General features: G+C 36.1%; 1 protein-coding gene across 1 annotated transcript in view; it reads left to right on the top strand.

The window, feature by feature from the left end:
- Positions 1-12,209, top strand: part of lmbr1l (limb development membrane protein 1-like) — a 36,921-nt gene that overhangs the window by 8,693 nt on the left and 16,019 nt on the right. Inside the window, exons 2-4 of the mRNA XM_007246751.4 lie at positions 7,307-7,391; positions 11,723-11,756; positions 12,030-12,169. Of these exons, the coding sequence (XP_007246813.1) occupies positions 7,307-7,391; positions 11,723-11,756; positions 12,030-12,169 (259 nt within the window). The remainder of the gene's footprint in view (positions 1-7,306; positions 7,392-11,722; positions 11,757-12,029; positions 12,170-12,209) is intronic.

Here is a 12,209-nt window from a genome sequence, read left to right as displayed (position 1 = left end):
TGAAATATGTAATACCCATGCAATTTGTTGATCTTTGCTGATTTTGGTTGTAGCAAAAATGCTTGCTAGTATTTTACACTTCCCAGATCTGTTCCTGTCTAGACTGCTGTTGAGTACAGACAGATGGATCTGGGATGACCAGTGATTGTTTCACTGCAAAGCCATTTGGTGAAAGAAGCCAGAAATTGGGTCAGAAATTGTAGCTGGCCCCTCCTCTTACTAGGGTGGGTCTGTTTTGTCAGGGATTTGGTTTAATTCTCCCCCAGTGCTTTGTGCTGCTTACAGTATGGACTGCCCACTGTTTCTTTAGGGCTTTGTTATGCTAACAACAGTAGAGCGCTGGTCCATTGTGCCTCAACAGGCCTCATCTGCTGTTTTTGGATGATACAAAAGTGTCTGTATTGATTACAGAAGTCAGTGTGTGTGTGTTTTGAGCTAAACTTAAGAGGAATGGATCTTTACCCTGAACACTCAGCAATATGGGTGTGTGTTTGTGTGCGAACACATGTGCTTTAACTACCCAGAGATATCCTGCAGCCCTGCTCTTTTCTGCTGATGTTTGTACATTGGTGTTGAAATTCCTCTTTCCTTCCTTCTTCCTATGAGTTCTCTCTCTTTGTTCCCTGGAAGGGTGGGAGGATATGAGGCTTCACCTCGCTTCAGTTCTGTCTCTGGTTTGATATGTTTCCAAAGAAAGTTTCTGCAAACTAAGTGTATGTCCACCAGATGTTATGTTCATCCAGAAGTCTTATTACTTCTGTAAAGCAATACTCTCCCCTTACCTCTCTGTGCTGTATGTACTTAGTCAGCCCAAGACATGTTTGGATCAGTTTTGGACTGGAGACAGGAGGCTAATGTGAGAAACAGATAATGGAAACTTATACTTCACCAGTCGGCATGGTGCACACCACATTCTTAAATCATCACACATGCTTAAAAATGGGTCAAATGCATCAAATACATTCATGTTTATGTAATCCCAAATACATACATGCTAATGTGTTTTCTGGCACATAGTATATGAGCAAACCTATGTACATAAGTGCATATGTGTGTTTAGGATTACATAACAGTAATATGTGTTATATAATATACATGCAAATGCATACAGTTTGTATATACTGACATAATCTTATGAATGGGAAGGAACTAGTATCATTTTTAATCCAGTATCTTTTGGCATGAGTCGCTCGCTTGTCTGTTTGTATGGACAGTTCTAGGCAGATGCAGCCGGTCACGATCATTAGTTCAAAAAGAGGCAGAGTCAGAATTCACATGTATCGGAGGAGGCATGTGTTCGTCTTCACCCTCCTGGTGTTGGGGCATCACTAGTGATGGGGGAATTTTAAGTGGGTTGCGTAATTGGCCATGTTAATTAGTGAGAAAATGGGGAAAAAATAGAAATAAAAAATGATATAAGTATTATATAAGTGCCTTAAAAGCTTCATAAAGAGAATGTCCCACCTGCTATCCATTTCACTTACAAGTTCCCAAGTTGCACTCTGTGGTAGCACTTTATGATCAAATTGCATACTGCTATGCCATGATTTGTGGCTTGTCAGTGTTGATTGTAAAATTGTAAATACCTGGGAAAACTTCTTAACTTTAAATGGAAGTCAATGTAAAAATATTTTATTTAAAGTCAATCATAGAAAAAGTAAAAAAAAACAAGGCATGTGGGGACAGTCTAAACTTTTGCCCTTTTGCATAATTTCCATGTTTGGACAGAAGGTTAATGGTGTTGTTCCACTGTGTGCTGAAAGAGTTAATAAAGTTCAGGAGGATTTTACAGCAGGTAGATCCTCTTCTGTCATCCACTGCGGATGAATGTGTTGAAACCTGCAGGTCTGATACTTGGATGGAGAACAATAGCAGCACTATTGAGAGAAGACAGCTGATATACTGCTGATGAAGTAAGCTATGTACTGCAGAGTGTATTCAACACTTACTGGGCTAATGTCAGCAGTTTGTTAGAAAACAAGAGATTAAATGTTAAAGGCACCCAGACAAGCAGACGTTTGGTCTGGTTGCATTAATTCCATCTCTTGTAGGCTATCGGTTTGTCCTCTAATCCTGGTCAGCTACTTTCATCTGGTTTTGCTCTCCTTTGGGATTTGGGCCATAATCTTCTGCCTCCATCTGTCGCTGTGTCTGCCTCTCATTTCCTCAACTAGTTGTCAATCGGAAAAAATGAATACAGCAATTATTAGGGCCTGATTTACGTGAATATTTTTAGATAATAATAATAGGCTTGTTTATTATTATTATTATTATTATTATTATTATTATTATTATTATTGTTATTATTATTATTATTATTATAAACCTTCACTGATCATCAGTAAATTTTACATTTCATTTGTAAATCAAGGGAGCAGAGTCTGGAGGAAGAGTGGAGAGACACACAGTCCAAGCTGCTTGAGGTCTAGTGTGAAGTTTCCACCAATCAGTGATGGTTTGGAGAGACATGTCATCTGCTGGTGTTGATCCACTGTGTTTTATTATCAAGTCTAAAGTCAGTGCAGTTCTGTTTTCCCACAAAATCTTACAGCACTTCATGCTTCCCTCTGCTGACAACCTTTATGGAGATGTGGATTTCATTTTCCAGCAGGACTTTTGGCACACACTGCCAAAAGTACCAATTGGTCTTATATAATATTCTGTTTTTTGGGGGTTTTATTGGCTGTAAGCTATAATCATCAACAATAAAAGGAATAAACACTTAAAATAGATCACTCTGTGTGTAATACATCTATATAATATATGAGTTTCACATTTTGAATTGAATTACTGAAATAAAGTAACTTTTCAATTATAAAAATAAAAAAAATCTTTTAATAAAAAAGCAGGATAATTTTTGAATACTTTTTGAACAAAGAAGAAACCATGATTCAGCAGGTCTCCCAATACTTTTGTCCATGGCGTGTATCATGGTGTGCTGGTGTGATTTATTGTTCTTGTTGGTGCGTATGTAATAATCAATGATCCAGCTGTAGCAGATACTGATTACTCAACCGTGTAGAATTTGACTTGTCATCAATAATTATCTCTTCCACTATGGCACAGTGTGGGTTTTGACCATGTAACCTAGGGCTATCTATTGGCACTTAGACTGTAACGCGTGATGCACAGTAAAGTACAAAGATTAGTGATTTTAATGTTAGATTAAAACTTAAATTATGTCCGTTTGTGTTCTATTTAGTACAGAAATATTTATATAAATAAACATGCATTCCTCTTAATTAAATGGGGTGAGGGGAAATTATATAGGAGTAAAACATTAATCATATAGCAATGATTTAATAGGTGTTTACATAGGCCGGTCACGATAATTATGGTATAGATTTATCATAAACTATATAAATAGACATAGCCTCAATTATTTTTGCTGCACTTGATACTGTCCATTAGTTGTTGTTTTTGTTTTTTTTTATAGCAAAAAGGAGCCTATTAATGTGAAAAGACAGTATATCAGCTTCTTTTAAAAAACATGAAATCAGTATTATTAAATATATAATAATCTAATATTTGGCAAAAATGTGCTTTTGTGACCATCCCCTGCAAAACTGAATATATTTATACAAAAAACATAACCGCAGTACTGCTAGTGGCTCTGATACAAGAGCTACTGCAAACATGGAGATATCAAAACAGCATTGCGGATCAATAAACTAAAACACAAAAATAGAAATGAAGTGAGCTCGCAAGCTGAAAGATATCCCTCAATAAAATCACCAGGTTCATCTGCTCTTGAAGAATACCTCATCATAATGCACGTTTTAAAAGTACTTTTCCACCTGCTTACTTCAGTTACGCATTGCAACTGGAGAGGTCCCCGAAACATAAGATAAGATTTTCTGCTCTATAAAAAAATATTTAATTGCATTATTATATTATATTATATTATCAGTATATCAGTGGCATAAAGTGTATGTCTTAAAATGACAACTAGCGGTGTGCCATATTGTATCGTACACAAAAATATCACCAACATATTTGAATATCGTGAACGATATTATACCCTGAAATATGATGTTATCATATCACCCACCCCTAATTATCACATCAGGGTACTACTTTTTTTTTTTTTGCTGTTTTTAGCAAAAAAAATCACACTGTTCTCATTCCCCATTATATATTTACTAGAGACAGATTATATCTGTTCAGTGTCATTTATTTTACTTTAATCCTGCATATATGGAGATATTTGGAGTGCATTATTATTAGTATCATAATATTCTGGATCATTGACTTCTGTTACAAAACATTATTATTTTAAAACAAATTTTTTTTTTCTCTCTAAATATCTCAGTTAGGGGTGTGCCATATAATATCGTATGCGATAATACAATTTAATTTTCATTTTGTTGCAGTAATGTATTCTTGAATTTATTATTTTATTTTTTTTGTAATTCTGTGATTTATCAAATCACCAGGAGTATCGTTATCACAAAAATACCATGAAATACTGTATATTATTTTAGGGCCATATCGCCCACCCCTTATAAAAATAGTAATGTTTATTACAATGGTCTGAGACAATAGGTATAAGGTATGAAGGTATAAAGATCCTATTGTTCGAGGTCAACCGTTATTGTCATCTATATATGAAACAAAGAAGAGTAAATACACCTGCAGTCTGTTAAAGAAATGAAATGTGATGCCATAAAGAGCAGTACATGCGTCACTGTGTATTGGTATGAATTTAGTACAACAGCAGTGGGGAGTGGGTTACACAATGTCCTCTATTTCTATCTCTCATGCCCACCCCCCCACTCCCGGTTTAACCTCATGTATTATGCCGTGGGTATTTAACCTGGGTTTTTATGCCGTGTCTCCTACAGCTCTGTCTTTGTCCTGCTGTCCTGTTCCTCTTAGCGCAGTACGCCCATCTGCATCTGCTGATCTGCACAATGTATTTTCATAGCCACCCAATACCCCCTCTACGCACTCAGATAAGCTGGACTTATGTCACAGGGCTGTAGGGCCAGCAGCTGTGAAGGAGCGCAGCATTGTATGGGAGTGATAAGCCTATGAGTGAAAGTAAGTGTGTGTGTGTGTGTGTTTGGGAGAGGCTACACTGTGCTCTGGATGGTACTGGAGCTCATTTTCCAGCACGTTCTGATAACAAGGACTGATAGGTTAACTCCCTTTAGTGTGGATGTTCCACAGCCTCACCCACTTTAACTTGTGAACTTCATCTACCAGTTCAGTTATCAGTAAGGTCTATTAGAAGAGCTGCAGGTCCTTTGAACAAGGGCTGGACGATATGGCCTAAATCTATGTTATATTTTTTTCTATCGGTATATTTGGCTGATACAATATAATTCCGATATCAGTATGAACAGTATAAAATAATCACACATAATACATGATCAAACACTAGGGTTGCATAAATGTATAGAGCTGGGCGATATGATAAAAGTGCTATATCATGATATTTAAAGGCATTGAATTTTTTCCAGAGCTGTACAAAATGTAAAAAGACCACTTCAGTTTCTGAATCAGTTTCTCTGATTTTGCTATGTATAGGTATATGTTTAAGTAAAATTAACTTTTGTTTGTTGTTTGTTGTTGTTTTATTCTATAAACTACAGACAGCATTTCTCCCAAATTCCAAATAAAAATATTGCAATTTAGAGCATTTTTGGGAAAATTGAAATAACAAAAAAGTTTCAGTTTGGTTTGATGGCTTGTGATCATCCATCTTCCTCTAGATTATATTCCAGAGGTTTTCAATTTGGTAAAATCAAAGAAACTCATTATTTTTAAGTGGTCTCTTATTTTTTCCCAGAGCTTAGCAGATTCTTAAAACTGCTATTTATACAGTCTCTCATCCATAGTACAGTAATTTTTTATTTCAATTTTGCTGCACATCATTAAGTTTAACAGAGTTTCTTACACTCTCTAAAATAAAATGTGTAGTTGGGTTGGTGTTCTTTAAGCATTTATGATATCCTCAATCTTCTTATTAAAGCATATTGTCGATAGGGTAAAAACTACTACTTTTGATTGTTGAATTTGTTCAGTGTAATGTCTGTACAGTGACAGTGACTGAGGCATTTCTCTCTATATAAAAAACTGTATGAGTTAGTGAGGTATCAGTTCAGTTATCAGTATGGTGTAATAGAAGAGCTTCAGTTCATTTAAACCCTTGTTAGTCTGACTGGTGAGTTTGGTGAAAGAATACTCCTGCCTTTTTCAGCCCATGTCTATCTGTATCAACATTTCTCTGTACATGAAAAAACTCCATACCCTCTTTAATCTAACCTCAGTTATAATAAAAGTGAAGGGCGTTTGCTTCAAATCTGTGTTCTTTCACAACGTACGATGACATACGTGAAAATTAATCTGTGGCTCACAGGGATTAGCCTGTAAAAGGCCAGGAATTCCTCTAATGTCATTAACATAATGTTTTGTCAGGTGACCTTTTGCTTCTCTCTGTAAAGTCTGTTAGTAAAATTTAAGTTATGTATTTAAAAAAGAAGAAAAATGTGTGAGTGACGTCTCTATCTTTAGCACAAACAAGGCTGGATTAGCTTTACAAGCACAGGTGGGGTTATTACCAGCAGTAATTACCAGTAGTGAACTGTGCTTTTAGTTATTTTTACAGACTGTACAAGTGCATCTCAAAAAATTAGAATAACACTGAAAAGTTACTTTATTTTAGTAATTTAGTAAAAATGTGAAACTCTTATATTATATATAGTTGTATTACACACAGAGTGATCTATTTTAACAGTTTATTTTTTTATTGTTGATTATGGTTTACAGCCAATGAAAACCCAAAAGTCAGTGTCTTAGAAAATTAGAATATTATATAACACTAATTGGTACTTTTGGCAGTGTGGGCAGTGTGCCAAGTCCTGCTGGAAAATGAAATCCGCATCTTCATAAAAGTTGTCAGCAGAGGGAAACATGAAGTGTTTTCTCTCAAATGTGGATACACTTAAGTTAGTGCTGGACAGTCAATACATCTTAAATATAAATAAATGTAATATTTCCAGATGTATAAATATATAGATTTTTTTTTATACAACATTAAAAAAGACCTTGATTAAATTCCCCCAAGTGTGTTTGGATGTTTGTGTGAAAATGGTTTGGTTTGTAAAGGGATGGCACACAACAGCAGGTAAAAAAGAAGCAAAATCTCAAACAACAAGTCTAGAGTCATTAAATATATGTTACATGTGTATTTCTCAATGTTATTATTAAAATAAATATACATTTTTCTATTAATCGCAATTTTTTATGTTAGATACTTGAGATTTAAGTATATTTTTCTCTTTTTTTTTGTTTGTTACAGATTTGCGTGCAGCTCTTCATCTGCCTTTACATTCTGTCCTACCTCATACTGACTCACTTCAGGAAGAATGCAGAGTTTGTTACAGGTAAGCATAAAACCGCCTCGGGTGAATCAGAGCGACCTGCGTTCTCACATAAATATCATTTCTGCCATATTTGTACCTCATCACCTCGACGGGGGATGTGTAATTAAATACCTGTAAATCTTCAGAGAGAACATTTTCAGAAGTTCCAATAAAACTTTCACCTGTTTAATTCTGTACACTGACTGTCAAAGTAATATTATGGGTATTAACAGATAGGAAGCATAGAAGCATTGCTTAGTGGTGGTTATAGTGTTTGAACATCATGCATTTATTTTAATGCATAGAGAGAGTATTAAGTAGTTTTTAAACAAAATAAATCATATCTGAGATCAGCTGATCTTGATGTTTGGGAAAAGGGTTGCAAGCATCATTTTCTGTTTCCATTTAATATTAAATATGTTTGATTATTTAACTATAATTGTGTCAGTTTTCCTGTTTTGTCATTTTATAATGTTTTGAAATTTTTTTAGCATGTTCTCTTTAAAATAGTTAATTAGAATTAGATTAAATTAGATTGTCATTGTGCACAGTAAATTTACAGAGCCAATTAAATGCATTTAGCATCTAATCAGACATTCACTGTACAGTATGATTTACATAAAGCGCTGCAGTAACCATGACAGGTGGTACAGTAAGTAAGAAATATATAAATCATACATATAATCATATCTATATACATGTACAGTATTTGTCTGTAAGTTTGCAGCAAGAACTACTTAACTAAGTAAAAAACAGAAGGTCAGTCAATCTAAAACATTTCAAGAACTTTCAAAGTATCCTCAAATGCAGTCAAAAAGACCATCAAAAACCTTGTTATGAAACCCAGTTCTCCCCTGTTCCCTTCCCTCACAGCGTGAATGAGCAGGACAGTATCCTCTGCTGAGAAGCACACACTACTGCGCTGTTAAGATACGAATGCGCCAAAGTCAGAGTGCACCTGCTTCTTAAAGGAAATGACAACTGGCACTGGCAATGATTGATTTATTTCACATTATACCCAAAACACACCCATAATTAAGTAAGAAAATTAGTAAATGCCTTTTATGCGCTTCGAGCCATGCAAGGTGTATTTTTTGCCCCCCTCACACTGACACGTTCTTAATCCAGCTGCATGATTCACAATTGACTGGTGCGCTATAGATCGCAAAAAAAATAGGGCCCAAAAAAGCTACCTCAGGCTAGGATAAAATCTAATAATAATAATAATAATACTATAGAATGTGTACGTAAGAAAATAACTATAAATATGAATAAAATTCAAATATAGGAATAATAAGAACTACTAAACAGAAACAAATATGTGTAGTGTATATTATACTAAAGATTTATTTCCATTTTAGAGATGCATTTTATTAATGCCATTTTGAAAAGCTTGGTGCTGCTGGACGTTTGACAGGCGGTGTAGCACACACTTCATTTGCACCTTGTTTTGCACACCTGTTTCCCCCGGCCGTCTGTACCTCAGAGAGCTCTGTCTGTGTGCAAGCGTCTGGCTGTTGAACTGGGCACTAGAGTGACACGCGGGATCAGTCCCCCTGACTGCGGGGAATCGTGTTACGCAATGGTCCTGTCAACAGGGGGAGGACGTGAGGAATGTTCTGGAGATAAACACGGCCTCCTTTACCTGGCAGTGCCTGAGGCCTCTCTTCTGCTTTTAGTCAACACCCCTGTGGGTCTCAGCTTTTTTTCAATCTATTCTAGACAAAAGCTGTCTGTGTTCTTCTTCCTCTTTCATGAACTACAAAGCAGAGCTTTTTTTGGCTAATATTAATTTATTTTTCATATGGCTCTTTGGGAGTGTCCGTATTTTGGAAAAATGTTAAGTTTATATGAAAATCTTTACGTTTTATTATATTATTTGTTTTTATGAAAGTTTTTTTTTACATTATACAAGACGCACACTGTAGAATGGTAAATTTGACTGCTTAAAACTGTTTAAAGCATTAATCACTCTGCTGGCCACAAACATGCGTCAGCGCCTCCAGAATTCTGTCCTTATTGGAAGCAGCTGTAAGGACTGGGAAACTTAAATGGATTCTGGGCTTGTGGTGGATTGGCTGGAGGGGTTTCAAGATTCTTACTGGCCTTTTGGCAGGAAGTGTGCAAAAACCTGCTTTGCCCTTTCTTTTTCACTGCGTGAGTTCTCATGCGTTTCTGCCTTGCGGCTCATCTCAGAGTTGCGCAAGTTCTGTTTTTCTTAACATGTGCGAAGGAGGCACTTCTGATTTCCTCCTGGAGGGGCCATGTTGACATTTTTAATTTACTGTGCATGCAGCTCGCTCTCAGAATAGAACTGTTTGTTCCAGCGTTATTATTTTGAAGCCAGTTATTTCTCTTTCTATATGTCATTCTGACGCTGATTTATGATCTTATGCCATACCAGAGAAGCTTCTATAGATACAGTAGGCAGTCGTTTGTCACTGTGTGTCACACATGATTAGCTGTGCCAGCCATAACCCACACGCACATGACCTCAGAATTAGGGCTGCACAATGTAACGTTTTAGCATCGCCATCACAATGTGGGCATGTGCAGTACTCACATTGTATGATTTGCAATGAGACAAAAGGCAAGTGAAACCAATTAATCAACTTTAATACTGTTCTAATTTTCCTGGCCAAAAAAAAGGTCACATACTCTTATTTTTCGCATTGTTTCAATAAGCTCAATAAGTCACCAGATATATTTGAATCCAGTGTTGCTGGATTAATTTTTCACCAAGATCTTGCAGCAGCATTGATGATGGTAGAGTCTGACCACTGCACAAAGCAGCACTTCTCCATCCAGCACATCCCAAAGATTCTCAATGAGGTTAAGGTCTGGACTCTGTGGTGAACTCTCTCTCAATCCATGTGTAAAAATGATGATCTCATGCTCCCTGAATCACTCGTTCACAATTTCAGCCCTATGAATTCTGACTTTGTCATCTTGGAATATGCCCATAGAAAATTGATGGAATAACCTGGTCTATATTCTGTATATTCAGGTAGTCAGCTGACCTCATTCTTTCAGCACATACTGTTGCTGAACCTACTGCAGAAATACACCAGATCATTAGCTTAGTTAAATCCAGGTGGAGACTTTTTTTTGGCCAGGCAGTGTATATACCAAATATAGATAATATCTGCACAGTATTGTTTATTTTACTTTTGAGGGATTCAAGGAGATTTTATTGTCATTTCACATCAGGTGTGGTATATGAGGTGGAACGAAATTGTATTTCCAATGTTCAGTTTACACTCAAAGAGCGTTTTAAAATAGATAAATATAAAGACAAAATAAGATAGATATGTACACACACAACATGAGCAACATGAAGTCCAAGTGCAAACTGCTATAGCAGCATGATAATAATGAATGGATATCAGTAACATGAAAGTGATAAAGTGTCCCAATGCAAGTAAAGTGACTGTATTCATAGGGGTGGGATAAAATATCAATGTCAATATCAATAATATACATTCCATCATTATGGTTTGTAATGCATTATAGATGTGTGGTGTCAAACATTAATATTTTTATTGAAACATATGCTCTCTAAACTTCCTAAGACAATTTGGCTTACTAAAGTAAGTGCTTCATTACTCCACATAGTCAAATAAATAAGGTAAACCTGCGGAGAATAACATTATATTGGTTGTTAAATTCTGTGAAACTGACACCAATAATTCCATAATTCCTGGTATTAACTTATTTAGAAATATTTTATCCTCTTCAGTAACACAGATCCTGTAAAGTATCATAGAGGATTGTCTGGTGATGTTTTCAGAAATGCAGTATGGTGATATCAGCCGACACCAGTGTTGTGCCAAAAACTGAATCTGACTCCCCTTGGTGTGCATGCAGCGCATGCAGCAGTAGAGCACAACAGATTATGCTCATGATTCCTGTTGTTTCTGTTTTAAATACGTATTACTGTTGAGTTTCTTCTCTCACAATGAACAAAAGAATGTCATTTAAGGGGAATCGGATTCTGGCAGGGGGTTGAATTTATGCACAACACTGGCACACAGCAAAACAGCAACAACCATACGCATAAAATCATCATCATTTTTTGCATGCATGCAGTTTTTGAATACATTGCAGATATAGACTGATATACATTTATAAATGTGAACTATATATCTATAGAACTAAATCACGATAGCCAAATCTAAGAGTTGATTAGTGAGGCTTGAAATAGTAACATATGAATGTTACTATTGAAATAGTAACATATTGTCTTGACATGACAAACTGTCATGTCAAGACAGTTTGACCTTGTGTCGTGTTTGTATTTGTCTGTTTGCAAATAAACTTGTGTGTGTTTTTCTCTCTCTGTCTTCCTCCAGATGATATAGAAGATGCCACTGTCAACAAAATTGTGTAAGTAGTAAAAAGCTGTAATTAGAGTGTAAATTAGTTTGTTTTAAATCTACAGGAAGTAGTAATTCATAAAAAAATAGAGCAGTGTGTGCTTACCCTGTTTATCAGTTTGTTCTGAGTGTTAGTATTGAGCCTGGTTTGACCTTTAGCCTCCACCGTGGCACTGAACACTACCTTTTACAGCTAGACTGTCAATGCAAAGATCTTACACTAAACACTCTCTTTCTCTCTTCTCTTTCTCTTCTCTCTTTATCTCTGTCTGTCTGTCTGCAGGCTGTGGCTGTGTACGTTTACGCTCTCAGTGGCAGTGTGTGCAGTGCTGCTTCTACCCATCTCAATCCTCTCCAACGAAGTTTTGCTCACATTCCCACAGAGCTACTACATGCAGTGGCTCAACGGCTCACTTATACATGGTATATATACACACACACACACACACACACACACACACAC

Source organism: Astyanax mexicanus, chromosome 13, assembly GCF_023375975.1.
Source record: "Astyanax mexicanus isolate ESR-SI-001 chromosome 13, AstMex3_surface, whole genome shotgun sequence".
Classification (NCBI taxonomy): Eukaryota; Metazoa; Chordata; class Actinopteri; order Characiformes; family Acestrorhamphidae; genus Astyanax; species Astyanax mexicanus.
Note: the sequence above shows the minus strand (reverse complement) of the source record. Positions and strands in the feature narration are given on the sequence as shown.